This window comes from Nicrophorus vespilloides, unplaced genomic scaffold (assembly GCF_001412225.1).
Source record: "Nicrophorus vespilloides isolate i.1.1-1 unplaced genomic scaffold, Nicve_v1.0, whole genome shotgun sequence".
Taxonomy (NCBI): Eukaryota; Metazoa; Arthropoda; class Insecta; order Coleoptera; family Silphidae; genus Nicrophorus; species Nicrophorus vespilloides.
Window position 1 is genome coordinate 15,790 of NW_017095648.1, and position 19,208 is coordinate 34,997.

The following is a 19,208-nucleotide window of genomic DNA, read 5'->3' on the forward strand; positions in this document are numbered from 1 at the left end:
CAACACATGTACTAAATGATTTTATAAAATTAAATGTACAATAGATAAAATTTACAAAGAAAGAATCCTCCAATGAAATCTTTCAATTCATGATCGATATTTTGGAGATAAACTAATCAATCAAAAAAAACTATTGATTTGTCCATCTGTTAAATCACAGATTATGTATAAAATAGGTTACGATTGAGTGAACATTGATATCGCTTTATCAACGGGAAATCATAAGATGCACGTTTCACGTTACAATGGACAGTTGTGAAAATGCTGCTGCACTAGATCCTTCTGATATTTGTGGCCACCGCCGCAAATGGGGCCAGAATTTTGGGTGTTTTCCCATTTCCAAGCCACAGTCACACGATCCTTGGTTCGGCGCTCCTCAGGGAATTAGCTTCGAGGGGACACGAGGTCACCATGATCTCCCCATTTCCGTTGAAAGATCCACCACCGAATTACAATGATGTCCACCTCGAGGGACTGCTGGAAATGCGGAACGAACGAATGAAGGAATACATGAATCCCAACTGCAGCGCCTTCTCTAAGATCGGATACACTTACGAACTTCTGCAAATAATGAACGATGCCGTCCTTGAGAACAAGAATCTTCAGGACTTTCTGGCTACAAACCGAAATTCGATGTTGCCATCCAGATGTGGGCTCTGAATGAAGCGCTTCTGGGAATTGCGGATGCAGTGAACGCAACGCCGATTGCGTTTAGCGTTATTGGGGGTAGTTCTGTCCTCAACTACGTCTTCGGAAACCCCAGTCCGTATGCCTATGTTCCGCACATCACAACTACTTTCAAAGATTCCATGTCGTTTTGGCAAAGAGTGGTGAATACGCTGGTAGCTCTCCTTGGTGATATGGTTTCGTATATCCTGTTGATGCCTTATCAGAAGAGTATTCTTCAGAAGCATTTTCCCGGTGCTCCACCTTTGGAAGAGCTTCTAGACAACGTTGATTTGGCTCTAGTGAACTCTCATTTCATAACAGAAACGCCACGACCATACCTAACTAATTCTATACAAATCGGCGGATTTCATCTGCACGAGAAGCAACATCTACCCGAAGATCTTCAAACATACTTCAATGAATCCAAGCACGGTGTCATCTACTTCAGCCTAGGTACAAACGTCAAGAGCGAGGAATTAAAGCCCTCTACGATGGAAGGTATTCTCCGCGCTTTCTCCAAAAGTAAATACAACATTCTTTGGAAATTCGATGGAAAGCTTCCCTATAACCCGAAGAACGTTAAAATCGCGAAATGGCTTCCACAAAAAGCCATTTTATCTCATCCCAAGACTGTAGCCTTCATCACACACGGAGGTTTCGGCAGCATCACCGAAGCCATCTTCCACGGAGTGCCCATGATCGCGATTCCGTTCTTCGGTGACCAACAGAAAAATGTCGCCGAAACCGCGCAACGCGGATTTGCAATACAACTTGAACTAGAAGATATCTCCGAGGAATCTTTGAGCACGTCTATGGAGGAAATCACTGGTAATTCCGTGTACCGTGACCGCATCAGATCTGCTTCAGATATTTTTAAGAATCAACCGATGAATCCCATGGAAAAGGCTGTATTCTGGGTAGAACACTTTGTCAAGCACAAAGGGGCAAAACACATGAAGATCAGAAAGATGCCCTGGTACCAATACATGCTGCTCGATGTCTTCGCTTTCATCCTCACAATTTTATCAGTATTTTTCCTATTCATTTACTTAGTAATTAAATTGATTTCTTCTCTCATCAAACGAAAACTTAAAGTACAATAATTAAATCAAATCATCATTCATAATCATTTTCATTACATGTCATACTAAAGTCTATAGCTTATATTGTAACTATTGAATGTTTTATAATTTTCAATTAAATCCTAATAAATCATTATAAAAATATTCAAAAAATCAATAATTAATCATCGTTTTTTTTTAATTTATTGTATGTATTAGTTTATATTAAAATTTGTAATATATTAATTATTTCTTCAATTTTAATCTCAATCTTTCTCATTCTAGAGCGAATCTTTTTTTTTTAAGTTATACAGCATTTTCTTTTGATGCTCATTTTTTTAAATATGCCTACATTTTTAAGTACAAACACATGTACGAATGTTTTAATAAAATTAAAATAGAATTAATAAAAAAAATAAAACAGATCAGATTTATAAAGAAACAATAAACCTGCAATTTAATTTTTCATTATTCAAGGAAGATGCATATTCTGGAGATAAACTAATCAATCAATATTATTACAAATATATAAATTCATTCATTTGTCCGCCTGTTAAATTACAAATTACATATAAAAGTGGATAGTTGAGAGCAGTGGCGGATTATCCATTAAGGCAATGAAACACGTGTCTAGGGGCCTCGGGCTTTAGAAGCCCCGAACTAAGATATTTTCCTATAGTATTTAAAATAGATGTTTTTTTTTTTAATTTTTTGGGGGCCTTTAAATATAATATGCTTAGGGACCCCAACTATCCTTAATCCGCCACTGGTAGCGAACAAATTGCTTTAGCTTTATCAGCGCGAGGTCATGAGTTGCACGTTCCTTGTTTCAACGGACAGTCGTGAAAATGCTGCTGCACTCGATCCTTCTGATATTTGCGGCCACCGCCGCAAGTGGGGCCAGAATTTTGGGTGTCTTCGCATTTCCAAGCCATAGCCATGCAATCCTTGGTTCGGCGCTCCTCAGGGAATTAGCCTCGAGGGGACACGAAGTCACCATGATCTCTCCATTTCCGTTGAAAAATCCACCACCGAATTACAATGATGTTCACCTCGACGGACTGGTAGAAATGCGGAACGAACGCTTGAAGGAATTCATGAGTCCCAACTGCAGCTCCTTCTCGAAGATCGGATACACTTACGAACTTCTACGAATATTGAACGATGACGTCCTTGAGAACAAGAATCTTCAGGACTTTCTGGCTACAAAACCGAAATTCGATGTTGCCATCCAGATGTGGGCTCTGAACGAAGCGCTTCTAGGAATTTCGAATGCAGTGAACGCAACGTCGATTGCGTTCAGTGTTATTGGAGGTAGTGCTATGCTCAACTACGTCTTCGGAAACCCCAGTCCGTATGCCTATGTTCCCCACTTCACAACTACTTTCAAAGATTCCATGTTGTTTTGGCAAAGGGTGGTGAATACGCTGGTAGCTCTCCTTGGTGATGTGATTTCGTATATCCTGTTGATGCCTTATCAGAAGAGTATTCTTCAGAAGCATTTTCCCGTTGCTCCACCTTTGGAAGAGCTTCTAGACAACGTTGATTTGGCTCTAGTGAATTCTCATTTCATAACAGAAATGCCACGACCATACCTACCTAATTCCATACAAATCGGCGGTTTCCATCTGCACGAGAAGCAACATTTACCAGAAGATCTTCAAACATACTTCAACGAATCCAAACACGGTGTCTTCTACTTCAGCCTAGGTACAAACATCAAGAGCGAGGAATTAAACCCCTCTACGATGGAAGGTATTCTCCGTGCTTTCTCTAAAAGCAAATACGACGTTCTTTGGAAATTCGATGGAAAGCTTCTCTATAACCCGAAGAACGTTAAAACTGCCAAGTGGCTTCCACAAAAAGGTATTTTAGCTCATCCCAAGACTGTAGCCTTCATCACACACGGAGGTTTCGGCAGCATCACCGAAGCCATCTTCCACGGAGTGCCCATGATCGCGATTCCGTTCTTCGGTGACCAACAGAAAAACGTCGCCGAAACCGCGCAACGCGGATTTGCAATACAACTTCAACTAAAAGATATCTCCGAGGAAACTTTGAGCACGACTATGGAGGAAATCAGTGGTAATTCCGTGTACCGTGACCGCATCAGATCGGCTTCAGATATTTTCAAGAATCAACCGATGAATCCCATGGAAAAGGCTGTATTCTGGGTAGAACACATTGTCAAGCACAAAGGGGCGAAACACATGAAGATCAAAAAGATGCCCTGGTACCAATACATGCTGCTCGACGTCTTCGCTTTCATCCTCACAATTTTATCAGTATTTTTCCTATTCATTTACTTAGTAATTAAATTGATTTCTTCTCTCATCAAACGAAAAGTTAAAATACAATAATTAAATCAAATCCATCAAATCATCATTCGTTCCTCACATTTAATACTAAAGCTTTTATCTTATATTGTAACTATTAAATATTTTATAATTTTCAATGAAATCCTAATAAATCATTACAAAAATATACAAAATCAATAATTTATTATCGTTCTTTTTTAAATTTATTATATGTATTAATTAATAGTAAAATTTGTAATATATTAAATATCTCTTCTATTTTAATCCAAATCTTCCTTATTCGAAAGTTTACACAATTGTCTACAATTGATATTTCCTAAAAGTATCATTTTTCAAAAATATACAGTAATAGTTTGACTATTTTTTGTTTCACCGATATTATATTTATATAATTTCTTTTTATGCTCATTTTTTTATATATACCTAAATGTTTTAGTTCCAACACATATACGAATGATATAATAAAATTAAAAGTAAAAAAGATAAGATTTATAAATAAATAAGAATCCAATTCAATTCAATTCAATTTTTCATAATTCAAGTTTAATCCATACATTGGAGATAATTCATCAATATTATTATAAATACATAAATTGATATCACTTTATCGGGGCTAGGTCATAAGTTGCACTTCCCATGTTTCAATACACAGTCGTGAAAATGCTTCTGCGCTCGATCCTTCTGATATTTGCGGCCACAGCCGCAAATGGGGCCAGAATCTTGGGTGTCTTTCCATTTCCAAGCCGCAGCCACACGATCCTTGGTTCGGCGCTCCTTAGGGAATTAGCCTCGAGAGGACACGAAGTCACCATGATCTCTCCATTTCCGTTGAAAAATCCACCACCGAATTACAATGATGTTTACCTCGACGGACTGCTGGAAATGCGGAACGAACGCATGAAGGTATTCATGAGTCCCAACAGCAGCACCCTCTCCAAGATAGGATACACTTACGACATTCTACGAATATTGAACGATGCCGTCATTGAAAACAAGAATCTTCAGGACTTTCTTGCTACAAAACCGAAATTCGATGTTGCCGTCCAGATGCTGTTTATGAACGAAGCGCTTCTGGGAATTGCGGATGCAGTGAACGCAACGCCGATTGCGTTCAGCCTTATTGGAGGTAATGCTATTCTCAACTACTTCCATGGAAACCCCAGTCCGTATGCCTATGTTCCGCACGTAGCAACTACATTCAAAGATTCCATGTCGTTTTGGCAAAGAGTGCTGAACACGTTGGTAGCTCTACTTGGTGATATGTTTGCGTATTTACTGATGGTGCCTTATCAGAAGAGTATTCTTCAGAAACATTTTCCCAATGCTCCACCTTTCGAAGAGCTTCTAGACAACGTTGATTTGACACTGGTGAACTCTCATTTCATGACAGAAACGCCCCGACCATACTTAACTAATTTCATACAAATCGGAGGATTTCATCTGCACGAGAAGCAACATCTACCGGATGATCTTCAAACATACTTCAACGGATCCAAGCATGGCGTCATCTACTTCAGCCTTGGTACAAACGTCAAATGCGAGGAACTGAAGCCATCCACTATAGAAAGTATTTTACACGCATTCTCCAAAACGAAATATGACGTTCTTTGGAAATTTGATGGAACTCTTCCATACAACCCGAAGAACGTTAAAATCTCAAAATGGCTTCCGCAAAAAGCCATTTTAGCGCATCCCAAGACTGTGGCCTTCATCACGCACGGAGGATTCGGCAGCATCACCGAAGCCATCTTCCACGGAGTACCCATGATCGTGATTCCGTTCTTCGCGGATCAGCAGAAAAACGGCGAAGGAAGCGCGCAACACGGATTTGCAATACAACTTCAACTTAAAGATATATCCGAGATATCTTTGAGCACGGCTATAGAGGAAATCACAGGTAATTCTATGTACCGTGACCGTATCAGATCGGCATCAGATATTTTCAAGAATCAACCGATGAATCCCATGGAAAAGGCTGTATTCTGGGTAGAACACATTGTCAAGCACAAAGGGGCGAAACACATGAAGATCAAAAAGATGCCCTGGTACCAATACATGCTGCTCGACGTCTTCGCTTTCATCCTCACAATTTTATCAGTATTTTTCCTATTCATTTACTTAGTAATTAAATTGATTTCTTCTCTCATCAAACGAAAAGTTAAAATACAATAATTACAATAAATCATCATTTACAATTATTATCGTTTCTCATATTTAATATTAAAGTTTATATCATATAATTAATTAAATAAATAATTACTAAAAAAGCATTAGTTATTACTGTCCAATATTATAAAATTTAAAAAACATAAATCTTTATAAAAATCGTCGAAAATACTAGAAAATGTTTATTATTTACGTTTATCAACAAATTAAAGTCGCCAAATAATTAGTGGATTGAAATGAATAATACAAAAAAAAATAATATATCACAATTTTGAATCTCAATATTGTACACGATTCAGGCACTTCAGTAAAGTGTGTTGCCTAAATGATGAAGATTGTATCGTAAAGTCACGTAAATTTAAAGTCCAAGGCCAATCGTCTATGATTTAATTGAAGTGAGAAGCATGTGCAGACAGAAATATCTTCGTCGTTGTTATTAATGTTCATTTAGCATTTCTTAAACAAACCAGCATTGTTATTTAAAACGTAGTATCAAATTAACTGATTAAACAAATTACAACAAATGTAGTCTTCACTTGAGACGCTGATATAGAGTGATTTTTTGTTTATATATTTTTGCTTCAACCTATTTCTTTTACAGAATATTCAAATATCAATTTTGTTGCATGCTGTTTTTCGCGTAGTTAGGAGTAAATACGTACATAAGTAGTGCGTTCGGCTTATCTCGTTACTCGTCTATTATCGGTGTATAATTATATAATACTAGAAAACAGTGAGAGTGTTATTGAGAACGCAATGGATGTTATAAAATCAGCTCTACTATTGTTACTCGTTGTGACGACCTTATGCAATGGGGCGAAGATTCTTGGCGTCTTTCCGCATCCTTCGAAAAGCAGCTTCCTTTTGGGTAAAACCTTGATGAAAGAGTTAGCGGTGCGAGGCCACGAGGTCACGATGATCTCGCCGTTTCCGTTAGAGAAACCAGTGAAGAACTACACTGACGTGACCATGCGCAGGGTGATGGAATGGAAGTACGAGGTCATGAAAGAGATCGGTGATCCGGATTTGGGAATTGTAAGGAAATTGATAGCGTTCTACGGAACACTACCTAAAGCCGTGGAGATGATTTACGAAGAGCCGGAGTTGATAGAGTTGCTGAAATCTGGAAAGAAATTCGACGTGGCCATCAACATGATGGGATACACGGAGGCTGTGCTTGGAATCGGTCATCTTCTGAACGCCACGAACATTGCTTTCAGTATAATGGGTGGAATGCCCATCTACAATTACCATTCGGGCATTCCGTCGCCGTACGCGTACGTCCCGAACACGTTTTACATTTACAATGATAAAATGACTTTCCTGCAGCGCGTCATGAACACCATCTTCAGCCTAAGTTTCAATCTGATGATCCACTTCAGCCATTACCCAAAGCAACGAGAAACGCTTAAGAAATACCATCCTACTTTAGAGCTGGATGATTTGATTCGAGACGTCGATCTCTACTTACTGAATTCGCATTTCGCCACCGAAAGTCCACGACCTCATCTAACTAATACCATACAAATAGGAGGATACCATCTGCACGAGAAGGAGGAATTACCGGTTGAATTTCGACGATTCATGGATGGTTCCAAGCACGGCGTCATCCTCTTCAGCTTAGGCACTAACATCCAGAGCGCCAATTTAAAACCAGAAACTATCCAGAGCTTCATCGACGCCTTCTCCAAATCCAAATACACATTCTTAATGAAATACGAAAAGGACCTTCCGAATCTTCCGAAAAACATCATGATCAGTAAATGGTTACCGCAGAAAGCCATCCTCGAACATCGCAACTGTAAAGCCTTCATCATGCACGGTGGTTTGGGCGGCATCGCCGAAGCCGTCTTCAGCGGCGTTCCAATGGTTGCGATTCCATTCTTCAATGATCAACGAAAGAACGTTGCCGAAGGTCTGGATTTTGGATACATGATCCAATTGGACTTTACGAATATGACGGAGGAAATCGTGACGGATGCCATTGCCGAGATCATTGAGAACCCCAAGTACAAGAACGCAGCGAAATTCCGATCGGACATCTACAGGAACCAGGAAATCGATCCGATGGATAAAGCCATATTCTGGATTGAGCATGTTATCAAACATCGAGGTGCTAAACACATGAAACCGATGGTCACGCAATTAGCATGGTACCAATACCTGTTGATGGACGTTTTCGGATTTCTCTTTGTTATTCTAATGATCTCTTTAACTCTAATCTACGTCACTGTTAAAACATTAATCAATCTCTGCAGAAAATCCTCGAATAAATTAAAATCTATGTAAATAAAATTTAATTTAAAGTTTAATAAAAAACTCAAATTTATATTAAAAATCCTTGCAATAAGTTTCTCGTTATCAGCAAAAACAAGGTGTGAAGACCTTACTAGCCCGGTAGAATTCCATGCATTTCATTTATTTACTTTGAAAATGTTGACAACTTATTCTACGTTTCTCACGAGATTAGTCATATATCAATATTCAATGGCGCAGGTAAAATGTTAAACACACAATTGCATCATTGAATCAACATCATTAACACGTATATATGAAAAAAAAATCTTTTGAATTGCAAATTAGTATCAAATTTTATCCATCCTCATCTGAGATTATAATCGCGTATGGCCTAATTTTTAACATTTGATTGATAATATCTAAATTTATTTATCGTCGTAATTAAAAAATTGATAACAATTCATAAGCATATTTGTTTACAGGAAAAAAACGAGAAACTTAACAACTTCAAAATCCACTCAACAACCAAACGTTTATCCTGTCTATGCTATAACGTAGATTATTTGATATGTTCGATTAGATTTATAGAGATATGACCGTTTCCAGGTGTGCATTTTTGGTCTGTAAATTAATGTATTTGAATTTTATACGAACTTCACTAATGAACACTCATTGTCTTGCTTTTTCAATTTTGACCATTTTTATCTTGAAAATATTGCACTTCAACATTGTCATATTCCTTCCAATTAACACTAATTTATGAAGTTTTTCATGTGAACCTTTATAATTATTTTTAAATCCATCATCAAGGTAATCTTATCACCGACTTCCTTAACCAACCACTTCAGATTACACAATCCATTTATTACAAACAAACAAATACAACACAATTTTTATATTCCTATAGATTTTTCATTACTGCAGACAGTTTATTTTTTTAAATTAATTTAACTGGAGTCACACTGGCATTGAGTTATGTAGTTTCTAATATTAATGGTATGCGCTTTGTATTTTATTTTATTTTATTTTTGGTTCATTTGTTGCGATAGCGACTACTTAAGATTAAGGTGGAATTTAAATAATAAAAAAAGTCACGAATTGGCATGCTGATCAATGACTAAATTTCAGTTCCTATTGACGGTTAACTCTGCAAGTTCGTACTTGTTTCTACAACGTAAATAAACATTTCACAATAGAAGGAAGAACTTTCATCAGAATATTTGGTTGATTAAATATAGTGCAAAGAAATGGTTTCATATAAATGATAAGTTATAAAGAGTGTTTTATTGTATTTAATGATTGTATTGGTGTAGTTGGTGGTATATTTGCACCTTTCTTTTATTAGTGTTGCATTTGTCGTTTGTCTTATTGCATTTGCGGTATTCATTGATATCATTCGATTGTGATTTTCTTGATAATGTAATCAGGAGTAAATGTCAATTGGCAAATGTTTATCAACAATTCGGTTGGTCGTTTCCTTTAAAAGAGGATGCTCGACGGATTCAGCTATTAGTCACTTGACATCATCGAAACGATGAAATTGTTCAGCAAAATTGCTATTGCACTTCTTGTGATCTTCTTGGGTGAACACTGCAATGGTGCCAAGATCCTCGGCGTTTTTCCTTACCCCTCTAAGAGTCACCACATCTTGGGGAAGACGCTCCTGAAGGAGCTGGCAAACAGAGGTCACGAAGTCACTATGATCTCGGCGTTTCCTCTCAAAGATCCTCCGAAGAACTACAAAGATGTTACTCTGCACCGGGTCATGGAATGGAAGTACCAGATGATGAAGAAGATTGCGAATCCGAATATAAGTGTACCACGAAAATTACACATTTTCAACGAGGCGCTGCCCGACGTGGTGAGGACTGCCTTCGAGGAGGTGGAACTTGTGGAATTCTTAAATTCTGGTCAGAAATTTGACGTTGCCATAACCGAGGCCATCACTGAAGCGAGTCTGGCAATTGGTCACCTGGTCAACGCTACCAATGTTGTCTTCAGCATAATGGGAGGATTGCCAATTTACAATTACCATACGGGCATCCCCACGCCATACGCGTACGTCCCAAGCACGTTTTATATCTACAACGACAAGATGACGTTCTACCAGCGCCTCGTGAACTCAATCGTCAGCTTCGGATTGCAGATCATGATACACTTTAAGTACTACCCTAATCAAGTTAACGTTCTCAAAGAATATTATCCGAATCTTTCCTTGGATGACATCATCCGCGACGTCGATCTTTACCTGATCAATTCGCATTATGCAACCGAAAGTCCAAGACCGCATCTAACCAACACCGTCCAAATAGGTGGATTCCATTTGCACGAAAAGGAAGAATTGCCGGCTGACATCCGTAGCTTCATAGATGGATCCAAGCACGGCGTGATCCTCTTCAGTTTAGGAACGAACATCCAGAGCGCCAAGCTGAAACGTGAAACGATCCAACAGTTCATCTCTGCATTTTCCAAATCAAAGTACGATTTCCTGATGAAATTCGAAGACGATCTACCTGATCTCCCGAAGAACATCAAAATCAGCAGTTGGTTACCTCAAAAGGCCATCCTCGAACATTCCGCTACCAAAGCGTTCATCACGCACGGTGGACTCGGAAGCATCGCCGAGTCCGTTTACTTCGGCGTTCCGATCATCGCTATACCATTCTTCGGAGATCAGAAAAAGAACGTTGCAGATAGCTTGGAATTCGGGTTCGCAATCGAGTTGAATATAGCGACGATTACCGAATCACAGATAACCGATGCCATAGAGAGGATCACTACAGATCCGAAATATTTGGAAAAAGCTCAATTCCGATCGGACATTTACAGAAATCAAGAGATGGATCCCATGGAGAAGGCTGTATTTTGGATCGAGCACGTAGCAAAGCACAGAGGCGCCAAGCACATCAAACCGATGGCATCCGAGCTCAAGTGGTACCAGTACATGCTGCTGGACGTGATGGCTTTACTAATCGCAGTACTCGCAATTATTTTAGTCGCAGTTAATTACGCAGTTGCGTCACTCAAACAGTTTCTGTGCAAGAAGACTGCAAAAATAAAAACTCGATGATGATGACAAGCGTTTAATAAAAACAAAATCAATCATCCATTTTATTTATAGCTTATTACCTAATCTTACCAAAATTACGTATCTATGCGTACGTTTATTATTTTGTTTTTATGTAATGCTGTTTCCATGCAACTTGACCTTCACCCCACCTTCCGCGTTCGAAATCATTCGCTCGTTTATTCACCTCTCTTTGCATACATGGCAATTGAGTAGCGGTTTTCTAAACAAATCTTTCGTGTATTTTTTTTATACGAGACGTTCGGCTCGGAAGATTCGTATAATATATATGATTATGTGTGCGTGTGTAGTTGGAAGCATAGATAGGAATCGGCAGTTGGCCTTGATTGGTGGCATGTATCAATAGCTTATCGTGCTAATTAAACATTGTACAGCTCTCCTCTTTTTCACGCTACTCTCTATTCTCTAGTCGTGCGACAGCAGCAGTTGAATTCGGTATGGCTAAAGTCGCGCTCGTGTTCTTCCTTCTCGCCGCGGCCTTGGCCTGCGGTGACGCAGCCAAAATCTTGGGCATGTTCGCGTTCCCATCGCAAAGCCACCACATCCTCGGCAAGGCCCTGATGAAGGAGCTGGCGGCCAGGGGTCATCAGGTTACAATGGTTTCGCCCTTCCCCTTCAAGACTCCGCCAAAGAATTACAGGGACGTTACGCTGCACAACATGTTGGCATGGAAGCAATCCGCAATGAAGAAGATCTCGAATCCGAACATCGGCTTAATTCAGAAGCAGGCTATCTTCCACGAGAGTCTCCCCGATTTGACTCGCGCCTTCTTCGAGGAGAAGGAATTGCAGCAGCTGCTTAAATCTGGCGAGAAGTTCGATCTGGCCATCAACATGATGGGATACACCGAGGCCGTCCTCGCCGTCGGTCACCTGTTGAACGCCACCAACATTGGTTTCAGTATCATGGGTGGAATGCCAATCTTCAACTACCACACGGCCATCCCGTCTCCACATGCTTACGTCCCAGCCACTTTTTACTACTACAGCGATAAAATGACCTTTTTCGAACGTGTCATCAACACCCTCTTCAGCATCGGCTTCGAAATGATGATCCACTTCAAGCATTACCCGAACCAGAGAGCCGTTGTCAAAGAGTACTACCCTGAATTGTGCTTGGACAAGATCATGAAGGACGTCGATCTTCATCTCATCACCTCCCATCACGCAACCGAAAGTCCCAGACCCCATTTAACCAACACCATCCAAATCGGCGGATTCCACCTGTACGATCGCGAGGAACTTCCTGCCGACCTCAAACAGTTCATGGACAAATCCAAGCACGGCGTCATCTTCTTCAGCCTCGGCTCGAACATAAAGACCGCCGAACTTAAGGGCGACGTTATGCAACAGTTCATCAAAGCCTTCTCCAACTCCAAGTACGATTTCCTGATGAAGTACGAAAAGGACCTCCCGAATCTCCCGAAGAACATCAAGATCAGCAGCTGGCTGCCGCAGAAGGCCATCCTCGAACATCCCAAATGCAAAGTATTCATCACCCACGGTGGACTCGGCAGCATCGCCGAATCCATCCACAACGGTGTACCGATGATCGCCATCCCGTTCTTCGGAGACCAAAGGAAGAACGTCGCAGACAGCATTGATTTCGGTTACGCTCTCCAATTGGAAATCACCAACATCACCGAGCGCATCGTCACCGACGCTATTAAGGAAGTCACCGAGAACCCGAGCTACTTGAAAGCAGCCAAATTCCGTTCGGACATATACAGGAACCAAGAGATGAACCCCATGGACAAGGCCGTATTCTGGGTGGAACACGTCATCAAGCACGGCGGCGCTAAGCACATGAAATCGATGGCCACCGAACTCAAATGGTACCAGTACATGCTTCTCGACGTATTCGCCTTCTTGGGTGCCATACTCTTGATCGCTTTCGGTCTCATCTACTTCACATTAAAGAAAATCGCCTGTTGCATCTGCAAGAAGCAATGTAAAAAGGCACCGACCAACTCCAAGAAGGTCAAGAAAAATTAGAACCTAATTACATTTCGTTATTTTTTTATTATACAATTTTTATTTGTGCGTTCGATACATCATTATATTAATTATTGTTGAACTTATATATAATTATTTAGTATCATTTGTCATGCAATTTGTACAACGATATTACGTTTTCAGACACACGAATAAATAGAACAAATAAATAGAAATAAATTATATTTACTACCTCCACTTCATCGTTTATTTTACAATCCAATTATGTAATGACTCTATAACATTTATGTTATATATAAATGTTTATCAGCAGATAAGTAAATAAATAAAACTGAATGTCACGTTCACTAGATTTGTGGAGAAAATAGATGAATATCAACTCGTATGTAAATAGATAAAGTAACACTGTAAATAGTAAAGTAGCATGCAGTCATCTTCTTCTTTTTCTTCAGGCATCCACGCTTCCCCCACTACACTTAGACCATGTCACAACACTGACACAATTACGCCAGCTTCTGTTTTAATACAAATTCACGGGATCTAAAAACATAGGAGAGACAATTTGAGCCGGGGTTCCATTTATGCTCTGATTTACGTTGAAGTAATGTCTTCCCTTCCATTGGCTCTGAGCAACAAATTCGTTTTATCATTCTTGCATATATTGTTTCTTTGATTCTATAAATAAGTCGGTAAATGGGAGGTGTAGTTGCAGTATAGCAATATAATTATAGGAACAATAGTGTTGCACTATGAAGGAACCACAAAATTCAATTTTTGCATTAAAATGGTCTTTTGCCGCATATCGATTGAAGACGCGGAACATTCGTGAATTTTTAGAAGATTTAGACTTCCAACTAACGTTTTGAAATGGCTAGGATTTAGTTCCGAACATGATTCAAATCTCAGGATTCCATTTGCGGGAAACGCTACAATTACCTGTTCAATTATCTAAATTTGCATTGCAAATTGCATAGCAATTAATTGATTATTTTCTATGAATGAATCACTCGATATTGGAATGAGACCTTTGGCTCGTAAAGCTAGGAAACGGCTGTTGGCAAAATTAAATATAATGCAACTATTCTCATTATTGTCAGTCGTGCAATAGCAGCAGTAGAATTCAGTACGGCTAAAATCGCGTTCACGTTCTTTGCCGCGGCCTTAGTCATCCTCCCGTTCCCATCGCAAAGTTACATGATCAGCAATCCATGCTGAAGGACATGCTGGCGAGGGCTCATCAGGTTCCCAAAAGATCCACATGAACATGACGCAGTTCAACATCTATAATCCAAATATCTTGTGAATTGAGAAGCAATGAAAAACTTAATTATACATGTTTACTTCATTATATATGAATAATGAGAGCAAATATATATATATAAATATTTTTATCAGTAGTATTTAATGATAAGTAAATAAAACTGAATGTCACGTTCACTAGATCTACTGGAGAGAGATAGATATGCATTCAAATCTAAAGTGATAAATATAAGTACAATACGAACAATATAAGTACAATTTAATAACAGTTCAGACAATAGTGTTGTGCATAATAGGAGCAGTGATTGCTATGAAGAAAGTGGGTTTATTTCTTTTGGTGCTTCTGGCCATCGGCGAGGGTGCTAAAATCCTTGCAATTATTCCGTTTCCGAGTCCAAGTCATCAAATTCTTGCGAGCGCTCTTCTAAAAGAGCTAGCTTCTCGAGGTCATGAAGTCACGATGATCTCTCCGAATCCGTTAAAGAATCCTCCTAAGAATTACAGAGACATCGTGCTCGATGATATCAGGGTATGGAAAGATAAAACCATGTCCGTAACAAAGATGCAGGATGCTAGTAAATGGGATAAATTGAAGATAATCTATGAGGTAGTAAAAGATGCTGGTAGGATCGTGCTGGCAGATCCGAACTTGCAGAGTTTCCTGAAGGAAGGACAAAAATTCGATTTGTGCATTCAAATGGTGGGTTTCATGGAAAGTCTTCTGCCGATCTCGCATGTCGTTAACGCGACGACCATCGGATTCAGCCCAATCGGAGGAATGCCAGGATTAAATTATCATACTGGTATACCGATGCAGTACTCTGTTATACCCAATGTTTTTTTGCCTTTCAACGACGAGATGGGATTTTTCCAGAGGCTGATAAACACAGTCGTCGGTTTTCTTATGGATTTTGTTATGTACATTTTTATTTTGCCGATACAAAACAGTTTAGCCGTAGAGTTCTTCCCAAACTCGCCGAACATCTATGAACTATTAGAAGATGTCGACTTGCACTTGATCAACTCGCATTACGCGACGGAATCTCCTCGAGCTCACTTCCCAAACATGATACAAATCGGCGGATTCCATCTGCAGGAGAAACAGCAATTACCCGAAGATATTCGCTCTTACATGGACTCTTCCAAAAACGGAGTCATCCTGTTCAGTCTGGGCAGTAACATAAAGAGCGCCGATCTACCCAAGGAGAAACTCGAAGGGATAATGAACGCGTTCGCAAAATCCAAGTACGACATACTCTGGAAATTCGAGGAAAAATTACCGTCCAACATGAAAAATCCAAAGAACGTAAAAATCAGTAGTTGGTTACCACAGAAAGCAGTATTGGCTCATCCGAAGACTGTTGCATTCATAACGCACGGTGGAATGGGCAGCACAGTCGAAGCCATCTACAATGGAGTTCCCATGATCTGCATCCCGTTCTTCGGGGATCAATCCAAAAATACTGCTGACAGCGTGCACAACGGATACGCAATCCATTTGGACTTTAAAGACGTGAACGAGGATACTCTAACTTCGGCCATCAACGAGATCACCGGAAACCCAGTTTACACGAAAGTTGTTAAATTACGATCTGACATCTACAAGAACCAAGAAATTAACCCCATGGATAAAGCCGTCTTCTGGGTTGAACATGCAATCAAGCATCGTGGAGCGAAACACCTGAAGCCCAGATCTTCTAAAATCCCATGGTACCAGCTGATGCTCATCGATGTGTACGCAGCTCTTTTCGCAATTCTCGCTGTTTCCTCGCTCATCTCGTTTTACATTATTAAAAAAGTAATTAACTGCTTTAGAGCTAAAAAGAGCAAAAAAGTCAAAACAAATTAAACTAATAAATGTATTATTTTTATATGTACATACATTCTACAGTATTTCACCCGTATTAAAGTAATGAAAACAAACTTTTCAGTGAATTTATCTTATTTAAGCATCACAATATCTTGATTTCATCCATTTGCTTACTCTGAAATGTATCATACAAGAAGCTATCCTATGGTTTTCAAATAATTTAATATAATTTCAGGATCAATTAGAGCTTAATAAATCAAACATCTAATTATACTTGTTTATTTCATTATATGCAAAAAACGAGAGCAAATATATATATAAATGTTTATCAGCAACATGTAATGATAAGTGAATAAATAAAATTGAATGTCATGTTTACTAGACTTGTGGGAGATAAAGTAATGATTGCATAAACATGTACTTATATCGATAAATATAAGTACAATAAGGGTAATATAATTACAGCTGAATATCAGTTCATACAATAGTGTTGTGCAGTGATTGCTATGAAAAAGGTGGGTTTATTTCTTTTGGTGCTTCTGGCCATCGGCGAGGGTGCTAAAATCCTTGCAATTATTCCATTTCCGAGTCCAAGTCATCAAATTCTTGCGAGCGCTCTGCTGAAAGAGCTTGCTTCTCGAGGTCATGAAGTCACAATGATCTCTCCAAACCCGTTAAAGAATCCTCCTAAGAATTACAGAGACATCGTGCTCGATGATATCAGGGCATGGAAAGATAAAACCATGTCCGTAACGATGATGCAAGATATTGGTAAATTGGAGAAAATGAAGATATTCTATAATGCGGTAAGAGATGCTGGTAGGATCGTGCTGACAGATCCGAACTTGCAGAGTTTCCTGAAGGAGGGACAAAAATTCGATTTGTGCATTCAAATGGTGGGTTTCATGGAAAGTCTCCTGCCGATCTCGCATGTCGTTAACGCGACGACCATCGGATTCAGCATAATCGGAGGAATGCCAGGAGTAAATTACCATACTGGTATACCAGCGCAGTACTCGTTTGTACCCAATATTTTCTTACCGTTCAACGACGAGATGGGATTCTTCGAGAGACTGATAAACACAGTCGTCAGTTTATTTGGCGATTTTCTTCTTTACACATTTTTTTTGCCGACCCAAAAGAGTTTAGCAGCAGAGTTTTTCCCGACCTCGCCGAGCATCGATGAACTTTTAGAAGATGTCGACTTGCACTTGATCAACTCGCATTTCGCGACGGAAACGCCTAGGGCTTACTTTCCCAACATGATTCAAATCGGAGGATTCCATCTCCAAGAGAAACAGCAATTACCTGAGGATATTCGCTCTTACATGGACGCTTCCAAGAACGGCGTCATCTTGTTCAGTCTGGGCAGTAATCTAAAGAGCGCAGAGCTACCCAAAGAGAAGCTCGAAGGGATAATGAACGCGTTCGCAAAATCCAAGTACGACATCCTCTGGAAATTCGAGGGCAAACTACCATCAAACATGAAAAACCCGAAGAACGTAAAGATCAGTAGCTGGTTACCGCAAAAAGCAGTATTGGCACATCCGAAGACTGTAGCATTCATAACGCATGGTGGAATGGGCAGTACAGTCGAGGCCATCTATAATGGAGTTCCCATGATCTGCATCCCGTTCTTCGGGGATCAATCCAAAAATACTGCCGACAGCGTGCACAATGGATACGCAATCCATTTGGATTTTAAGGACGTGAACGAGGATACTTTAACTTCGGCCATCAACGAGATCACCGGAAACCCAGTTTACACGAGAGTCGTTAAATTACGCTCTGACATCTACAAGAACCAAGAAATCAATCCCATGGACAAAGCCGTCTTCTGGGTGGAGCACGCAATCAAGCATCGTGGAGCAAAACACCTGAAGCCCAGATCTTCTAAAGTCCCATGGTACCAGCTGATGCTTATCGATGTGTACGCAGCTCTTTTCGCAATTCTCGCTGTTTCCTCGCTGATCTCGTTTTACATTATTAAAAAAGTAATTAACTGCTTTAGAGCTAAAAAGAGCAAAAAAGTCAAAACAAATTAAACTAATAAATATATTATTTTTATATGTACATTCAAGTTATTATACAATCTACAGTATTTTACAAACAAACAAACTGCATTTTCAATTAATTTATCCTATTTAAACATCACAATATCTTCATAGTTTAATGAATCCATTGATAAATTGAAGCAAATTGTCGACGGTAGGGCTCATTTCTTCGTCCCTAAACCACGCGATTCTCGTTTCCTCGTCCAGCTTGTAACAGAGAAGGTGCAGAATCACGAAAAATCCGTGATCCTTAAATTCGCAACTGATGTTGGTCATCTTCAGGTGATTAACAACCCGCACCGCTTTTAAACGAAGTATAGTTAACTGTTCGACGTCTTTCTTTTGTAATTTTGGAAAATCAGTGATCGTCCTCATTAGGTAACAGAATTTATCCGTACCCACGTACATAATGAAATTGGTTACCAGTTTCATTTCCAGTTTCTTTCCAGACAACGGTCCTTCCTCAAAAACCTTCATCCACGGCTCCTTGATATCAAACAGCTTTTTCAAATGAACATGCCTCGTCTTTGACACGTTCTCTTTAAGTGTATTCACTGAAAACGACATCCTTCTATCGTACCGTCCAGCC

The 19,208-nt window shown here is 39.5% G+C and overlaps 8 protein-coding genes across 8 annotated transcripts; all 8 read left to right on the forward strand.

Moving 5' to 3' along the window:
* Positions 1 to 276: 276 nt before the first annotated feature.
* Positions 277 to 1,772, forward strand: LOC108558816 (UDP-glucuronosyltransferase 2C1-like; the record flags this gene model as incomplete). Its single annotated transcript, XM_017915849.1, has 2 exons — positions 277 to 649; positions 691 to 1,772. Coding segments are annotated over 2 exons (1,455 nt in total), but the record flags the coding sequence as incomplete, so codon positions are not given.
* An 806-nt stretch (positions 1,773 to 2,578) lies between these two features.
* LOC108558827 (UDP-glucuronosyltransferase 2C1-like) lies at positions 2,579 to 4,099 on the forward strand. The gene has a single exon (XM_017915858.1). It carries the CDS (start codon positions 2,579 to 2,581, stop codon positions 4,088 to 4,090), a length of 1,512 nt encoding a protein of 503 aa, XP_017771347.1. The 3' UTR covers positions 4,091 to 4,099.
* A 592-nt stretch (positions 4,100 to 4,691) lies between these two features.
* LOC108558865 (UDP-glucuronosyltransferase 2C1-like) lies at positions 4,692 to 6,226 on the forward strand. The gene has a single exon (XM_017915902.1). The coding sequence runs from the start codon at positions 4,709 to 4,711 to the stop codon at positions 6,218 to 6,220; it is 1,512 nt and encodes a 503-aa protein (XP_017771391.1). The 5' UTR covers positions 4,692 to 4,708; the 3' UTR covers positions 6,221 to 6,226.
* A 617-nt stretch (positions 6,227 to 6,843) lies between these two features.
* On the forward strand, positions 6,844 to 8,503 carry LOC108558836 (UDP-glucuronosyltransferase 1-5-like). Its single transcript, XM_017915869.1, has one exon. The coding sequence runs from the start codon at positions 6,971 to 6,973 to the stop codon at positions 8,501 to 8,503; it is 1,533 nt and encodes a 510-aa protein (XP_017771358.1). The 5' UTR covers positions 6,844 to 6,970.
* A 1,269-nt stretch (positions 8,504 to 9,772) lies between these two features.
* On the forward strand, positions 9,773 to 11,829 carry LOC108559004 (UDP-glucuronosyltransferase 2B37-like). The gene has a single exon (XM_017916118.1). It carries the CDS (start codon positions 9,987 to 9,989, stop codon positions 11,520 to 11,522), a length of 1,536 nt encoding a protein of 511 aa, XP_017771607.1. The 5' UTR covers positions 9,773 to 9,986; the 3' UTR covers positions 11,523 to 11,829.
* An 86-nt stretch (positions 11,830 to 11,915) lies between these two features.
* On the forward strand, positions 11,916 to 13,719 carry LOC108558993 (UDP-glucuronosyltransferase 2A3-like). The gene has a single exon (XM_017916105.1). It carries the CDS (start codon positions 11,978 to 11,980, stop codon positions 13,532 to 13,534), a length of 1,557 nt encoding a protein of 518 aa, XP_017771594.1. The 5' UTR covers positions 11,916 to 11,977; the 3' UTR covers positions 13,535 to 13,719.
* A 1,317-nt stretch (positions 13,720 to 15,036) lies between these two features.
* On the forward strand, positions 15,037 to 18,647 carry LOC108558905 (UDP-glucuronosyltransferase 2B37-like). The gene is made up of 2 exons (XM_017915965.1): positions 15,037 to 15,074; positions 17,081 to 18,647. The coding sequence occupies exons 1-2, from the start codon at positions 15,066 to 15,068 to the stop codon at positions 18,608 to 18,610; spliced, it is 1,539 nt and encodes a 512-aa protein (XP_017771454.1). The 5' UTR covers positions 15,037 to 15,065; the 3' UTR covers positions 18,611 to 18,647.
* Positions 15,046 to 16,678, forward strand: LOC108558894 (UDP-glucuronosyltransferase 2B37-like). The gene has a single exon (XM_017915954.1). The coding sequence runs from the start codon at positions 15,066 to 15,068 to the stop codon at positions 16,602 to 16,604; it is 1,539 nt and encodes a 512-aa protein (XP_017771443.1). The 5' UTR covers positions 15,046 to 15,065; the 3' UTR covers positions 16,605 to 16,678.
* Positions 18,648 to 19,208: the final 561 nt, after the last annotated feature.

What these genes read in the sequence shown, in the direction of transcription:
- LOC108558836 (XM_017915869.1), top strand. Translation starts at nt 6,971, where the DNA reads ATGGATGTTATAAAATCAGCTCTACTATTGTTACTCGTTGTGACGACC.
- LOC108558865 (XM_017915902.1), top strand. Translation starts at nt 4,709, where the DNA reads ATGCTTCTGCGCTCGATCCTTCTGATATTTGCGGCCACAGCCGCAAAT.
- LOC108558894 (XM_017915954.1), top strand. Translation starts at nt 15,066, where the DNA reads ATGAAGAAAGTGGGTTTATTTCTTTTGGTGCTTCTGGCCATCGGCGAG.
- LOC108559004 (XM_017916118.1), top strand. Translation starts at nt 9,987, where the DNA reads ATGAAATTGTTCAGCAAAATTGCTATTGCACTTCTTGTGATCTTCTTG.
- LOC108558827 (XM_017915858.1), top strand. Translation starts at nt 2,579, where the DNA reads ATGCTGCTGCACTCGATCCTTCTGATATTTGCGGCCACCGCCGCAAGT.
- LOC108558993 (XM_017916105.1), top strand. Translation starts at nt 11,978, where the DNA reads ATGGCTAAAGTCGCGCTCGTGTTCTTCCTTCTCGCCGCGGCCTTGGCC.